General features: G+C 40.0%; 1 protein-coding gene across 1 annotated transcript in view; it reads right to left on the reverse strand.

Moving 5' to 3' along the window:
* The window catches only part of SLIT3 (slit guidance ligand 3), a 574,817-nt gene extending 556,857 nt beyond the window's left edge, over positions 1–17,960 (reverse strand). The window contains exon 1 of the mRNA XM_056516502.1: positions 17,423–17,960. Coding sequence (XP_056372477.1) covers positions 17,423–17,697 — 275 coding nt within the window. The 5' untranslated portion in view covers positions 17,698–17,960. The remainder of the gene's footprint in view (positions 1–17,422) is intronic.
* Between the last annotated feature and the right edge of the window lie 314 nt (positions 17,961–18,274).

The raw sequence follows: 18,274 nt of genomic DNA on the forward strand, positions 1-18,274 counted from the left end.
TATGTGTGACCCTAAACTGTTGCCTTGAAATACAACAGGGCTCCAAAGTGAGAGAACGCCAGGCCTGAATTAGGGATTTGCATAGGGACGGACCCGGATGAAAGAATTACACTTGCCTCGATACCAAAATTACCCTTTTGCAGGGTTTCCCGAACAGGGTGCCTCAAGTTGCTGTTGCAAAACTCCCAGCATTCCGGGACAGTCAATAGCTGTCCGGCAATACTGGGAGTTGTTGTTTTGCAACAGCTGGAGGCTCCGTTTAAAAAAAATTGCCGGATAAAATGTTTTTTTAGGGTACATTCACACAGGGGTTCATAGCGAGTTTTCCGTTGGGAGTTTGAGCTGCAGCTCAAACTTGCAGTGAGAAACTCACTGTAAACCCCCGCGCATGTGATTGTATCCTGTACATTCACATGGGAGGCAAACCTCCAGCTGTTGCAAAACTACAACTCCCAGCATGCTCTTTGGCTGTCCGTGCATGTTGGGTGTTGTAGTTATGCAACAGCTGGAGGTACACTGGTTGCAAAACACAGAGAGTTTGTTACTTAACTCAGTGTTTCACAACCAGTGTACCTCCAGCTGTTGAAAAACTACAACTCCCAGCATGTACGGTCTTTAAAAAAAAAAAATTAACAGTCCATCTAGGTTGAGGTTAAGAGAGAAGATCAGGAAGAAAAATGAGAAGAGAGAAAATATGTCAAATAAATTACAGCTTATTATACAATATAATGTCTTCTGAAGGGCCCTTGCATCAGACATAGGATAGTAAATGAAGAAGTATTTCTAAAAAGGAAATTGAAAATTGTACGGGAGATTGCTTCCCATTGGCATAAGGTCTCACTAGGAGGGCTGGAGATGTGAATTTAAAGTCCTTCCACCATATGTAGTAACAGGATGATGTCTTTTCACTATAATGTTTGATTGCTCGCGATGTGGCAGTGTTATTGCAATGCAATGGCTCGGTCAGCACTGTGCCATATTACAGACAGGAGATTAAAGTCAGTGCGCTCAGCAGTGCTGTAGTCCCCCTGATCTAGTCTCACCGTACCCTGATGGCGCAGGGCTGCGTGCAATGATGATCTTGAGTGGGATGGGGATCGTATATAAGTGCCAGACAGGTGCACTATGCAGCACTGGAGTCCCCCTATTGCAGTCCCACTTTTACCCTGGTGGCATAGGGATATTGTGACAATAGTTCCAGGTAGGGTAGGAGTTTTGGGGAGCCAGGTCCCCTTTTTCAATAGCTGATGGTGTTAGTGGTATAGAATCTATACCACTAACACCATCAGCTATTGAAAAAGGGGACCTGGCTCCCCGAAACGCGTCTAGCCCAGTATATATATATATACACCCACACACACACACACACACACACACACACATACATATTATTGCATCCCATCTCTGGCATAATCAGGAGGATATACCCCACTTCAATTTGAGATATGCTTTACCGCTTGCCCCATGGACACAGTAGTCTGGAAATTATTCTGGGCATGCTCTGTGACCTGTGCAGGGGTCATTTCACAGGGAGAGGAAGGATGAGCTGTAAACATCATATATTTATTATCTTTCAGGATTATTTTACAATATATTCATTAAAATAGAAAATAAAAAAAAACACCATCAAAATTCTTAAAAATTAAGTTTAACATAAAACTTGATTTAAACAATAGGTCATTATAAAACTTCTTAAAATGTCCAAGGGAAATGTCAAAAGGTTTAATCACTAGGGGTCTGAGTGTTCAGACTTGAATGAGTGGGGAGAGAAGCGCGCTGTTATGAGACAGACCCTAGGCTTACATTGCAAGATCATCTATGTCATGTAACACAGAGACAGGAGATACATATGCTAAGTGTGCACTTCTGGCTCACTGTACTGATAGGCAAGCTATGAGCAATGATTAATAGATCCGAAAAGTGTTAGTGTAAATGCAGTCTGTTGTGGAGGACGCACTGAAGCCACAGTTCTAGGTCAGGAACTGAGTGCTATAGGAGGGTATAGGCAGGGTGTGAGGGCTGTGATGAAGAGCTGAGGGGAAGGGAAGAGAGAGGGAAGCAAAGCGATCTGGATATTGTAGCATAGAGCAACTACTCAACCAGGAAGTAGTAAATGACATCTACTGACATCAGCTGGAAGGAGGTACATACAGTGGGGGTAATCAGGTGCTACACAACTTCCTAAGGATGAACAAAGGTTTATTACCCACAATGCAATGCATTTCACAGTCATATGAACGCTTCCTCTGGCATGTGATATGCCTGAGGAAGCGGTCACATGACTGAAACACGTTGGTGGATCAAGTTTTGATTGTCCTACAATACCTGAAGGATCAAGTTTTGGAGTGTCTGCATGAATGAGCTGGGGAAGGCGGCAACCGACATCCACATTGTATCACACGCTGTCCAAAGTTGTGCTTCTTTGCAAAGTAAGCAATTTACTTTTGTATGCTTCCCGTTATCTTTTACACAGGGAATGAACTGAGATTAGGAGCACTCTCTTTAAACACAAAATAAACTTTCGATCTTCCTTGGTTGGGGACATCTTACAAGGTCGCACCTTGCAGAGTTTCAATGATCATGAGAATGGTAAGGATAACCCCAGAACTACATGGGAGGATCTTATCAATGATCTGAAGGCAGCTGGGACCATAGTCACCAAGAAAACTGGTGGCACATTATGCCGTGAAAGACAGACTCTGCAGGGCCTGCAAGGTCCTCTTGCTCACAAAAGCACCTGTACCGTCTTGTCTAAAGTTCGCCAATAAACCTATGAATCATTCAGAGGGTTCATTGGCAAACTTCAGACATGCCTGTACAGGTGCTTTCTTAAGTAGGTTGACCTTGCAGGGGCTGCAGAATTTCAGCCCTTCAAGCTGTAACTAACTGTTGTATGTTGTTTTTTTTTTGTTGTTGTTGTTATTCTGTCACTGTTCAAATAAAACTACTAATAAAATTATAGACTGATCATTTCTTTGTCAGTGGGCAAACATAAAAATAATCAAATAATTTTTCCTTCACTGTTTTAGCAAAACAAATTGGATTTTTGGTGGTTTCAAACCCAGGGGGAAACCAGTTAAATAATGCTAAATGTTACTGGACCATTTTTTTTTTACTAACATCGAAGTAAAGTAAAGTAAAGGAGGCAACTGGAGTGATTAATTCCAAATGTACTCAAGGTGCATGTTTTGTAAAAAATGTGGTGCATTTAACAATACATTCACAGGGTGTGGTCATACTCCAAGATGGCGACCATAGATTTCCTTGCCTCCTCTGTGTCAATCTTACACGATCCATTTACATAGTCTGCCTTCTGCCAGGCTATACAAGGGGATTGTCAACAATCAGTGCATTGCCAATGCATAGCACCAAACATTGCAATCAAGTTATTGCTATAAATTGTCCCCTACAGGGACTACAAAATGATAAAAAAAAATGATAAACAGGTACTGTTTTATTTGTTTTGACCCACAGAATAAAAAAAAATATAAAATAAAGAAAATGTCAGTTTACTGTAAAGTGTCAATGGCAAGAAAAGAATAATTCAGCTCACCGTTATAGTTCTCAGACCAAGATCACGTATGTGGCAACACTCCTCTCCAGACGGAAGACTCGGAATGAGGCAAGGGCCGTGTTCCCAGGTGCGGCAATTAGGCAGAAGAGGAAATGGCATCCGGCTCCCAGACTGGATAAAATAATGGCTTTATTGGAACATATTAAAAACCAAACTGGAACATATTGTGGATAAGAACAAACAAAACGCAACTAACGCGTTTAGACCTGTAAACAAGTCTTAATCATGTCTTAACCATGATTAAGACTTGTTAACAGGTCAAAACGCGTTGGTTGCGTTTCGTTTGTTCTTATCCACAATATGTTCCAGTTTGGTTTTTAATATGTTCCAATAAAGCCATTATTTTATCCAGTCTGGGAGCCGGATGCCATTTCCTCTTCTGCCTAATTACTGTACAGTGTACAGTGTAAACACAAAACTCACCAAAAATTGGCTAACTTTTAAGAGGTTTCTTGAATTACAACCCCTCCCAAAATATATTTTTTGTTGTGCTGTACATTTTAGGCATTATTACAAACAATAATTGGTCACGCCACAAATAAGCCCTCATATGGGTCTGTGGATGGAAAAATAAAGGCTCTTAAAAGGCGGGGAGGAAAAAAAAAAAAAGGTCTTCAAGGTCAAAATGAGCTTTGTCCTTAAGGGGTTAAAACTGCCACAAATTGGTAATTGTGGTAAAACCAAACAAACCCACAAAACAAAACAACAATGACAAAATCTAGTCTGTGTTTAAAATGTGCTTTATGAAAAAGCCTGCCGAAAGCCCTTTAACTGGCCATACACATTTGATTGCTATGTCTCCTTAATCCTCCATATACATGCATGCTAAAATTGGCTGAGCATGCAAGTGTTTATAATTTGGGGGGTGTTAACCCATTGGAGGACGTTTAATCCAACATGCCAAATATTATCTGTCAGAGCACCACCATATACATTAGATTCAGCCAGTCTGTAGGTTGTGCCAACACATGTCTAACGCGAGTGGTCAGGTTTAGGGTACGGCCAGACGTGGCATACACACACACACATACACACACACACACACAGCAAAACGCACAACTGTGGATTTTAAGTACATTTTCTGCACCAAAAGAGCAGGAAACCTGTATGATTTGGTAAGGATTTGTGGCCACAGACTTCTACGTGCAAGCGCTGCAGATATTTCTTTACGGAAAAATTGCCTAGTGTGAAAATGTTGTTGTCTCACAAAATAAATGCATATTGCTAGGATATACCATCACTTTATATCAGTGAGGTCTGATCTTTGTTTTGACCCTTTCACCCAAGGAGACACCAAAAATCTGAGTGATGGTCTATCTTAGCGTAGAAATACCCCTTCAATGAATATTTAAAAAACAGGTAGGACACAGTTGGGAACATGACACTATATAAACTATAATAACCCACACATCTCAAAAAATTATACATTTATTATATTATTATTATTTCACAATGAGTAGTTCCGCATACATTAAACATTTTGGATACAAATGCCTGAAAATGACTAATAAACACCTCAGACTGTACAGAGCACACAGCCTTGAATCCTTATAAATCCTTACTATTTATTAGTGTTCAACTTTGCTCTAAACTCCAGCCGTCTGTACTCTGCTAATCCAATCCTACTTCTCCAAACACTACAGTGGCACGCCATTTATCTTCACATTCACATAGTAATGAGATACAAGGGACGGCTATTAAATAACCAAACAAATACACATGATGGATTTCAGCATTCACATTACTTGTAACTGCTTAGACTTCCGATTACTACTTTTTCTTTTTGTAAACATTTTGGTTCTGGTTTCCATACACTACAAATGTTATACAGAGAGGAAACACAAATAAGCAAGGAATGCAGCCAGACATAAGGAAAAATATAAGCTAAATCAATCAATGATGTAGAGTATTCTAACATATCAATCCCCCGGACATGGAGAGTGTTCATAACTAGACGTGAGAGAGATAGGACGAGAACACATCGGATCTACTGTGTGAGACATTTTATATAAACCAGTATAACTAAAAGACATATGTGATCAGTGCGGAACATAAACATCAGCACAAAATACAGACACAAAGGAAAATTCCCCAAAATACAAGCAATGGCGAGAGTATCAACAATACTTCAGTGGTTATCTGTAAATATCCCCAGAGGCTAAACAGGAGAACTTCTGAAAGATAAAGCCTCACAGATACCAATCATGATCAATCGGCATTACCAGAAACCAGAACTGGAGAAAAAAATATATATAAAAATATACTATATAATGTGTACTGCTTCCATTTTCTCATCCAGAAATAGAAACTGGTAGATCCTTATCAATGGTATTGTGCCTTTTTTTGCTGCATTTTACTCCAAAAGAACAGCAAACCTGTTAGGAGATTATTTCCGGTGCTAAAATTCAAAGCCATTTGTGCTATGCCTCTACGTTTAGTAAAGTGGAGTTGAAGGGGTACTGCGGTGGAAAACTAGTTTTTAAAACCAACTGGTGCCAGAAAGTTAAACCGATTTGTAAATGATAGTACACTTGATAGAAGAGTGAAAAGTTGGCACTCACCGGTTCTTCCAGTTCAGCAAATTTTATTGCACATACTCACAGCCTTAGTACATTCTATCGGGAGGGCGACAGATGGTGACGGGGGGAACCACAGAGCGAGCGCCTCTCTGTGGTACCCCCCTGTCACCATCTGTCGTCCTCCCGATAGAATGTACTAAGGCTGTGAGTATGTGCAATAAAATTTGCTGAACTGGAAGAACCGGTGAGTGCCGACTTTTTCTCTCTTCTATCAAGTGTACTGAGGTTACGTCTTTTATATGTCAGAGCACCACCTAAAACCATAACCGCAACAGTGATTTAGTGTCCGTCCGCTCCGAGGTGCAGAAGTAAGCAGTGCCGAACGTCTTGATTATAGATTTGTAAATTACTTCTATTAAAAAAACTCTTATTCCTTCCTGTACTTATCAACTGCTGTATGCTCCACATGAAGGTCTTTTCTTTTTGAATTTCCTTTCTGTCTGACCACAGTGCTCTCTGCTGACCCCTTTGTCCATTTTAGGAACTGTCCGGAGCAGGATATGTTTGCTAAGGGGATTTGCTCCTACTCAGGAAAGTTCCTAAAATGGACAGAGGTGTCAGCAGAGAGCACTGTGGTCAGACAGAAAGGAAATTCAAAAAGAAATGCACTTCCTGTGGAGCATACAGCAGCAGATAAGTACAGGAAGGATTAATATTTTTTAATAGAAGTAATTTACAAATCTGTGTAAACTTTCTGGCACCAGTTGATTTAAAAACATTTTTTTCCAGGGGAGTACTCCTTTAAATATTTAAAACATTTTAAACAACCATATTACAAAAGGTCTTTAATTTTCATCAGTAACAAAGTATAAAAAGTTTTTAGATAAGACCCTTTAAAACAGCAGGTTGGTGGGGTGCCAGGATTAAAACTATCTGCAAATCTAACATTGATGATGATGATGATGATGATGAGCTAGATATTTCTTTTCAGGCTGGCTAAGGCTTTGTTCACATCAGCCTTCGGGAGCTCTATTCAGGAGATCCATTACCGATGTTTGTTATTTTGCTGGATTTTAATGGAGTAAATAACCTAACTGATTTTTTTCTATGCTAAAGTCAAGTTATTATATAAAAGAATTAGCCAGTGGAGCGCCTTAATGCTGAAGGAAAACTGGCTGCTTTCTCTATTAAAGGTACGTTCAGACAAGCGGATCCACAGCGTATTTTACGCATCAAATTTTCCGCCAAAGGACCATTACAGGGTGCCTTTAGATGTGCCTGCTCGGAGAAGCAATACCCCACTATGATGGTGTATTGACGCTCCAAACAAGCACATCTAAAGGCACCATGTAGGGGTCCTTCGGCGGCGAATTTGATGCGTAAAATACGCTGTGGATCTGCTCGTCTAAACGTACCCTAAAGGGGTGCTCCGCTGGAACCTTTTTTTTTTTTTTTTTCATTTTTAACCTCTTAAGGACTCAGGGCGTACCTGTACGCCCTGAGCCCGGCCCCGGTGTTTAAAACTGCGTGACCCCGCATCACACAGGGTTGGTCCCGGCTGTTATTCATAGCCGGGACCCTGGGCTAACAGCGTGCGGCACCGATCGTTGTGCCGCGCGCTATTAACCCTTCAGACGCGGCGATCAAAGTTGACCGCCGCGTCTGAAAGTGAAAGTAAATGCGATGTTCTGATCAGCTATGACGTAAGCGGAGGTCTCCTTACCTGTCTCCGCGGCGTCCGATCGGGGTTTGATTGCTCCAAGCCTGAGCTACAGGCTTGAGCAATCGAGCCCCTATCTCGCTGATACATGCAAAGCTATGGCTTTGCAGGGATCAGCATAACAGATCAGTGTGTGCAGTGTTATAGGTCCCTATGGGAGCTATAGCACTGCAAAAAAAAAAAGTGAACAAAGGTCATGTAACCCCTTCCCTAATAAAAGTTTGAATCACCCCCCTTTTCCCATAAAAAAACCTGTGCAAATAAAAATAAACATATGTGGTATCGCCGCGTGCGGAAATGTCCGAACTATGAAAATATATTGTTAATTAAATCATACAGTCAATGGCGTACGTGCAAAAAAATTCCAAAGTCCAAAATTGCGTATTTTTGGTCACTTTTTATATCATGAAAAAATTAATAAAAAGCAATCAAAAAGTCAGATCAATACAAAAATGGTACCGATAAAAACTTCAGAACACGGCGCAAAAATTGAGTCCTCATACCGTATGCAGAAAAATAAAAAAGTTATAGGGGTTAGAAGATGAGAATTTTTAACATATACATTTTCCTGCATGTATTTATGATTTTTTCAGAAGTACGACAATATCCAACCTATATAAGTAGAGTATCATTTTAACCGTATGGACCTACAGAATAAAGATAATGTGTTATTTTTACCAAAACTGCACTGTGTAGAAACGAAAGCCCCCAAAAGTTACAAAATTAAATTTTTTCTTCAATTTTGTCGCACAATAATTTTTTTTTCCCGTTTCGCCATGGATTTTGGGGTAAAATGACTAATGTCACTGCAAAGTAGAATTGGTGGTGCAAAAAATAAGCCATCATATGGAATTTTATGTGTAAAATTGAAAACGTGATTTTTATAGGTGATGAGGAAAAAATAAAAATGCAAAAATGGAAAAACGCTGAGTCCTTAAGGGGTTAAATCAACTGGTGCCAGAAAGTTAAACAGATCTGTAAATTACTTCTATTCTATTATATTTAAAAATATTAACCCTCCAGTACTTAGCTGCTGTATGCTTCACAGGAAGTTCTTTTCTTTTAAAATTTCTTTTCTGTCTGTCCAAAGAACTTCCTCTGTAGCATACAGCAGCTGATAAGTACTGGAAGATTTTTTTATAGAAGTAATTTACAAATCTGTTTAACTTCCTGGCACCAGTTGATTTAAAAAAAAAATAAATAAAAAAAAAATAAAAGAGAAAGAAATGTTTTCCAGCGGAGTACCCCTTTAAAGAACATGCTTGTCCTAAGTTTCTATGTGGTATTACAATTCAGCTCCAATCACATTAATAGAACTCAGCTGCAGTACCACATACAAACTGAGGACAAGAGTGGCGCTGTTCCTGAAAGAAAGCAGTTATGTTTTTCTACTTAATGAATAACCAATGGCAGTGATGCATGCTGTGACAGACTGGTCAGAGGCAGCAAATATGGTCATACATCTTATAAAAAGTCAAACTGAACTAGGTGAAACTAAAAAAAAATATATATATATATTATATATATATATATACACACACACACACACACACACACACAATATATTAAAGGGGTACACCGGTGAAAAACTTTTTTTTTTTTTTATCAACTGGTGCCAGAAAGTTAAACAGATTTGTAAATTGCTTCTATTAAAAAATCTTAATCCTTCCTGTACTCATTAGCTGCTGAATACTACAGAGGAAATTCTTTTCTTTTTGAAACACAGAACTGTCTGCTGACATCACGAGCACAGTGCTCTCTGCTGACATCTCTGTCCATTTTATGAACTGTCCAGCATTTGTTTGCTATGGGGATTTCCTTTTACCCTGGACAGTTCCTAAAAATGGACAGAGATGTCAGCAGAGAGCAATGTGCTCATGATGTCAGCAGACAGCTCTGTGTTTCAAACGGAAAATAATTTACACTGTAGTATTCAGCAGCTAATAAGTACAGGAAGGATTAAGATTTTTTAATAGAAGTAATTTACAAATCTGTTTAACTTTCTGGCACCAGTTGATTTAAAAAAAAAAAAAAAGTTTTTTTTTACCGGAGTACCCCTTTAACCCCTTAAGGACTCAGCCCATTTTGGCCTTAAGGACTCAGACAATTTAATTTTTACGTTTTCATTTTTTCCTCCTCGCCTTCTAAAAATCATAACTCTTTTATATTTTCATCCACAGACTAGTATGAGGGCTTGTTTTTTGCGCGACCAGTTGTCCTTTGTAATGACATCACTCATTATATCATAAAATGTATGGCGCAACCAAAAAACACTATTTTTGTGGGGAAATTAAAACGAAAAACGCAATTTTGCTAATTTTGGAAGGTTTTGTTTTCACGCCGTACAATTTATGGTAAAAATGACGTGTGTTCTTTATTCTGAGGGTCAATACGATTAAAATGATACCCATTATTATATACTTTTATATTATTGTTGCGCTTTAAAAAAATCACAAACTTTTTAACCAAATTAGTACGTTTATAATCCCTTTATTTTGATGACCTCTAACTTTTTTATTTTTCCGTATAAGTGGCAGTATGGGGGCTCATTTTTTTGCGCCATGATCTGTACTTTTTTTTGATACCACATTTTCATATAAAAAACTTTTAATACATTTTTTATAATTTTTTTTTAATAAAATGTATTAAAAAAGTAGGAATTTTTTACTTTTTTTTATTTTTTTTCATTCACGCCGTTCACCGTACGGGATCATTAACATTTTAGTTTAATAGTTCGGACATTTACGCACGCGGCGATACCAAATATGTCTATAAAAAATGTTTTTTACGCTTTTTGGGGGTAAAATAGGAAAAAACGGACGTTTTACTTTTTTATTGGGGGAGGGGATTTTTCACTTTTTTTTTTACTTTTACTTTTACATTTTTTTACATTTTTTTTTACACTTGAATAGTCCCCATAGGGGACTATTCATAGCAATACCATGATTGCTAATACTGATCTGTTCTATGTATAGGACATAGAACAGATCAGTATTATCGGTCATCTCCTGCTCTGGTCTGCTCGATCACAGACCAGAGCAGGAGACGCCGGGAGCCGCACGGAGGAAGGTGAGGGGACCTCCGTGCGGCGTTATGAATGATCGGATCCCCGCAGCAGCGCTGCGGGCGATCCGATCGTTCATTTTAATCGCGAACTGCCGCAGATGCCGGGATCTGTATTGATCCCGGCACCTGAGGGGTTAATGGCGGACGCCCGCGAGATCGCGGGCGTCGGCCATTGCCGGCGGGTCCCTGGCTGCGATCAGCAGCCGGGATCAGCCGCGCATGACACGGGCATCGCTCCGATGCCCGCGGTTATGCTTAGGACGTAAATGTACGTCCTGGTGCGTTAAGTACCACCGCACCAGGACGTACATTTACGTCCTGCGTCCTTAAGGGGTTAAGGTTTTATTTAGCTATGTTCACATTGACCACAACTTCAAGAAATAATAGATCCTTCACTGCGTTTTTTAGAGGATAAAGCTACAAACTGTCATTTTTTCATTAAAATAAAAAGAAATGGAGACCAGATGGATGACAGTGTGAACAGAGCCTAAATGAACCAAAATGTAACATTTATGCTTCTACCATATATACAACAGCCTCATGCCCCCATGTCAAAAGGACTAAGATACATAGGATTTCTTTTATACTGCCAATTCATGTAGGTGTCAATAGATCGAATAGTTTGTTATAGTCAATTACACCCTAAATCCGTGGAAGTATAATTGTAGGCGACATGAAACACGGCCCTGATAAAGTCTGAGAACCCTCCGTTCTGCTGGGTGTATAACAGCTCGTTCACTTTAGTTCAGAAAAAGGAGAAATCCCATTGACTGTGGCTTTATGGGAAGAGATACAGCGCACATCTTCTCATGATTTATGGAGTGTTTGAATGGAACATGACTGAAGCGGAAGAGTCTGTATATTGCATTTCCACACTTCATTCCGGGCCTTTTATTAGCCGAGGCCGAGTGCTTCTCTGCCCAGACCCCTGGCTCACAGATAATGATAAAACAAGAGAAATATATATTGCTATACCATAGGGCTGGGCGGCATACCGGTTCATACCGAATACCGAAACTTTTGTGCTGCACCATATGAATTGTAACCCATACCGCAATACTGGTTAGGCCCCTCCCCCTCAGGAATGAATGAATCAGCCCAGCGCTGCACTGTCCCCACATCGGGGAACTAATCCTATGTGACCTGCGAGTGTTGTTCTGCCCCCCCCCCCCCAATTAATTATTAGCCCAGCCCAGCGCTGTCCCCATCAGGGTACTACTCACATGTCATGCGCTGCCCTCCTCGTTCTGTTTGTTGTGGCTGCTGGGTGCTGACACTCTATACCAGTGGTCTCCAACATGCAGACCTCCAGATGTTGCAAAACTACAACTCCCAGCATGCCCGGACAGCCGTTGGCTGTCCGGACATGCTGGGAGTTGTAGTTTTGCAACATCTGGAGGTCTGCAGGTTAGAGACCACTGCTCTATACTGTGCGGTATCCCTATGCCCGGGCTGCAAAAAAATAAACAAAATAAACTTTAACTCACCTCCCGTTGGTCCGGTACCGGCCTCACTTGTTTCCTGGGGACGGGAACGTCGTACAGCCGTCAGCCTATCACCGGCCGGACCGATGTTCCGCCTCGGCCGGTGATAGGCTGAGCCCACTGTCATGTCTGCATGTCACTGTCTGAGCCCACTGCACAGCCTATAACCGGCCGAGGCGGAACATCGCTGCGGCCAGTGATAGGCTGACAGCTCTCCGACGTTCCCGTCCCCAGCGTAAGGCCGACGTAGGTGCGTTAAAGTTTATTTTGTTTACCTTTTGCAGCCCGGGCATAGGGATACCACACAGTATAGAGTGCCAGCGCCGGCGGCCGCAACAAACAGGACGAGGAGGGCAGCACTTGCAGGTGACATAGGTGAGTATTTACCCCGATGGGGATGTGGGCTGATAATTAATATGGGGGGGGGCTAGGAAATACTGTTATATACCGTGGAACCGCCAAAGGTTTAAAAAATACCGTGATACACACATTTCGTCATACCGCCCAGCCCTACTATACCACCTTTACCAGTCCCAAAATATTCAAAAAATTCCACATGGCAGCAAGATAGGAACCCATCTAAAGCACACATCAGTACACTGAGAAAAACAAAAGAGAAAACATCGATGAGTTATTTTTTAACCCTAGCTAGCACTGTGGCCTGTGTTCTCCAAAGTGACACTTCCTGGAGAGAGGCCTCATTGTAACGGTAAGGGACGCTGCCATTTATAAAGGCATAGGGCAGGACCACTAACTACCAGTCTGGTTCCTGAAACGTCTTATCCAGGACTAAAATATACATGACACTTCTAGAAAACCCCCTTACGTCACATCTAACCCCAGTATATGGGAACTTGTCGTGGATAATGGATGCACAGCAATGCCATTCAGTGATAGAGAGCAGCCACATAGATATGATAAGAGGTTGGCAGACGAACGGCAGAGATCTCTGACAATGTGATAACCTCAATGCTGGCCTCAGAACATATTCTCTCCTCTTATGACAGTGAAGATTTATGGCCTTATCTTTTCCAGATGAAAGTCTGGTTCTGCTCTTCCACAGCCAGATAGTAATGTTATATCAGTTTTATATCACTGCCCCCCATCTCTTTATTAAAACCATTGCATAATAATTGTATCCAGTCTGGCCTAGGTGCCATGTGATACTGTAAACGCTGTTATCATGCCAAGAATGGATTAAAGCTATAAGGCGGTAAGACGTCAGATTGGAAGGTGCAAAAAGTTTCTAATGCAGGAATCCTAAGCTTCATGACAGTATTTCTATAGGGCTGGGTTCACACAGTATATTAGTCAGTACGTTTAGCCCTAACCAGCTGTGGAACACTATAATGGAAAGAAACCTTTTTCTGTGTTATGAACCCACTCCTGGTTTTGGCTAAAAATACTGACCAAAATGAGTGTGAACCTAGTCTAAGGGTATGTTCACACTATGGAATTCCGCGCAGTGAACATTAGCATCAGTGTGAATGGATCTTCTGCAAGACCCGATCACACTGAGGAATTTCAGCCACAGAAATTGTTCTGCGCAAAGAAAGAACAATGGCCGACATTTATCATCGTCTTAAGGCTAGGTTTCCACTTGTTTTTTTCTGGCAGTTTTTGGATATCTGCCACTGCAGTTTTTGAGCCAAAGCCAGAAGTGGGTTCAAAAGGAATAGGACATATAAAGGAAGGACTTACACTTCTGCTCCCTTATGGATCCACTTCTGACTTTGGCTCAAAAACTGCAGTGGCAGTATTCCAAAAACTGCCAGAAAAAAAATCAAGTGGAAACCTAGCCTTAAACAGTTTTTTTTGTGTCTAGAAAAGGTACAAAAAGAAAGGCACATGCAGGGTTTATTTGCACCTTTTTTGTGCCTTTTGGTTTATACATTTCTGCTGATTTGGAGTTGCAATCCACTGATTTCGGCAATACACATGATATGGACGGGTTTTATGAACTGCGCCTTTTTGTGAAAAGGTACAAAAAAGGCGCAAAGCTATTGAAAAGTCTCTAAAACTACACCAGCCCAGACTTAGCTCAGCATTTTGGAGTATGTGAAGAGAGAAATTTCTGAAAATGTGACCTGCACAAAATTTATCAAATGCTCAGCACACACACAAAAAAAAATAAAAAAAAATAAAAAAGTAAAAAAAAAAATGCTTCACTTACACCTACAACGATAAATGCCGACCAATGTTCTTTCTTTTTGTGGAATTCCGCCAGCACTGCATAGCCGTCAATGGTGACGGCGCAGTGCCATGCGGTCCTACCGCTTGCGGAATTCCGCAGCGTGAACATACCTTAAGGCTGCAGCAATTACCGTGACAAGATTAAATGGTGTATGTAAAAGAAAAAATTGCCTATAAAAAGCAGATTGCAGAAAAATGATGGGTTAAAAGTAAAACAATAACTTGGCAACGTGCCATAAAGTGAAGTACTGTCCTTAAAGGGGTACTCCCATGGAAATTATTATTATTTTTTTTTTTAGATCAACTGGTGCCAGAAAGTTAAACAGATTAGTAAATTACTTAAAATGGACAGCAGAGGTCAGAAGAGAGCACTGTGGCCGTTACATAAGAGAAATCCAAAAAGAAAAACATTTCCTCTGTAGTATACAGTCCCTAAAAAGTACTGGAAGGATTAAGATTTTTTTTATAGAAGTAATTTACAAATCTGTTTAACTTTCTGGCACCAGTTGAGTAAAAAAAAAAAAAAAAAAGTTTTCCACGAGAGTACCCCTTTAAGGCAATAAAGCAATCTGGACATTAGCAGTAATACATTTTGCAGATCACTGCTAAAAGGACACTATACACGACCCACAAGGGTTTTTGTATAAATGACGTATATCACAATACAGAATAGGGGTCAAAAAACAAATAAAAAGGTTGTTTCACTGAAATTAAGTATAATGGATCCTGAACAAAACTGGCATTATGTATGAGGCTGCGGAGCTAGCACTCTGCATCCCATGGATCAGGCTGCAGCCAGTGCCTGGGGTCACTTGCACTTTCCAGGCTCGCTCTTGTCTGTGTCAGTATGTGACTCACATACTCACTATATACAGGTTGCCCAGCAAGATGCAAGATATATCTAGTGTCTTAGTGGCCAAGAAAACTGTGATATATGACGGTGTCTCCAGCTGTTGCAAAACCACAACTCTCATCAGGCCAGGACAGCCAAATGTTGGCTGGTCATAATGGGAGTTGTAGGTTTCAGAGCAACAATTTGGGTAACACCAATGAAGACTTTTTTTTTTTCTACCATAAAAAACAAAAGATTGTCATTGGAATAATATAAAACCCTGCCCTTCTCCATAATGGTGCATGTTCATGGGCTCAGATTGACGGACTGGGACTGTAGCAATAACTGGGAAAGTTATATGACCGTTCACTTAGGTCTGTCAACAGGTATTTCACTGTTTTATCTCGTTCCATAGCTGAAGCATCTTACTTCTGGTAACTTTAGATACAACAGCAAAAACAGTAACACAAAGCACAATAAAGTTGCTGTCACTTTATAAAGTTAGAAATGGCTAGGGCAGCTGGGACATGGGATTTTCCAGGAGGCACAATGTAGCATCCATGTCACCTTGCAGTGAGGCACTGTCATATAAGCAGTGTATTATACAATCAATAACACTATAGCAGTGTTTCCCAACTAGGGTGCCTCCAGCTGTTGCAAAACTACAACTCCCAGCATGCCCGGACAGCCTTCGGCTGTCCGGGCATGCTGGGAGTTGTAGTTTTGCAACAGCTTGGAGGCACCCTAGTTGGGAAACACTGCACTATAGTGTGATTTACACTATAATATAATCAATAACAATAACACTACAGTATGACCAATAAATAGCACTATAAAGTATGATCACTAACAGTATAATATGTTTAAAAACACACCATAACATGATCAGTAACACTTAACACTACAGTATGTTAAATAAACACTATAATACAAACAAGAACACCACAATACTATAAAGTTAGATGAATATAATAGAATAATATAATGAAGAACATTATATATATGTCTGATGAATAGATGGTGGAGATAATCACACACTACAGTATGTTTAATAAACACCACAACACTATAAAGTTAAACAAATATAATACAATAATATAATGAAGAAAAATATATGTCTGATGAATAGATGGTGGAGATATTCACACGCTATAGTATGTTAAATAAAACACTAAAACACCAAAACACTATAAAAGTTAGACAAATATAATACAATAATATAATAAAGAACATTATATATATGTCTGATGAATAGATAGTGGAGATACTCACACATTACAGTATGTTTAATAAACACTAAACACCACAACACTATAAAGTTAGACAAATATAATAGAATAATATGATGAAGAACATTATATATATGTCTGATGAATAGATGGTGGAGATACACATTACATTATGTTTAATAAACACTAAACACCACAACACTATAAAGTTAGATGAAAATAATACAATAATGTAATGAAGAACATTATGTATGTCTGATGAATAGATAGTGGAGATACTCACACATTACAGTATGTTTAATAAACACTAAACACCACAACACTATAAAGTTAGATGAATACAATACAATAATGTAATGAAGATTATATTTATATATATATATATATATATATATATATATATATATATATATATATATATATATATATATAGGTCTGATGAATAGGTGTTGAAGATAATCACACACTACAGTATGCTAAATAAACACCACAACACTATAAAGTTAGACAAATATAATAGAATAATATAATGAAGAACATTATATATATGTCTGATGAATAGATGGTGGAGATACCCACTGGCTACAGTAGGTTTAATAAACACTAAACACCACAAGACTATAAAGTTAGAGAAATATAATAGAATAATATAATGAAGAACATTATATATGTCTGATGAATAGATGGTGGAGATACCCACTGGCTACAGTATGTTTAATAAACATTAAACACCACAAGACTATAAAGTTAGAGAAATATAATAGAATAATATAATGAATGGAGGAGGAATGGTGGAGATACTCACAGCCTCTCTGCATTCCTGGGGATCCCCTTGGGCACAGCCTTCAGTCCCAGTCCATGACAATCCACATTGGGTCCGGAGCAGGTACACTTGGCAGGACAACCATCCACCAGGGTAAAAGTTATAAAACTCCAGACCCCCAGGAATAGCACCAGGGGCACATACCCTCCCCGGAGCTGGGGCAGCAGCATGCTGGTAAGGCTTCTCCTCCAAGGGTCCCTTCCTGTGAAGCTCACTAGATGCAGTCTCCTGTGCTCAGCACACTCCGCACTCACCATCTAGAGATGACTCCAAGTTCATCCTTGCACCTACCGCAGGTTCACAAGACTCCACTAGGCAAGAGGAGTTGTATCCCAGAACCAGCTGACAATCCGACCCCAAGACAAAGCCCCAGACAGAGGCAGGAGAGACTGTCAAGAATCCTTCCCTTCCTGATGAGAGAAACACCAAATCAACGTGATTCTGAGGAGCACAGAAGGAAGTAATGCCTGAGAACCAAGACGGGGCTGTAAACGGATCTCCTACAACCAGCAAGTTGGAGAAATTCTCTTCACTTGTGCTTCCCCCTAGTGGCCGCTCCTTGTATCCGCACAAAAGCAACAAGGCAAAAAAAAAAAAAAAAAAGCTGTCTCGTATTCAGTCTCTCTCCACATGTGTAGAGGGTTACTCAAGAGAGGGAGTCATCTCCTGTCTGTCCAGTAATAAAAATATCACATTAAAAGGCAACAATCATTGTAAAAGTTTCATCTTGAAATGTAGAAATTGAATGACATGTTTCAAGTGTGCTTCTTGACTTTTACTTGTAGTCTGAATACATCCTGACGGTCGCTGCTTTACCCCTTAAGGACCGGGGGT

This window comes from Hyla sarda, chromosome 4 (assembly GCF_029499605.1).
Source record: "Hyla sarda isolate aHylSar1 chromosome 4, aHylSar1.hap1, whole genome shotgun sequence".
NCBI classification, from domain to species: domain Eukaryota; kingdom Metazoa; phylum Chordata; class Amphibia; order Anura; family Hylidae; genus Hyla; species Hyla sarda.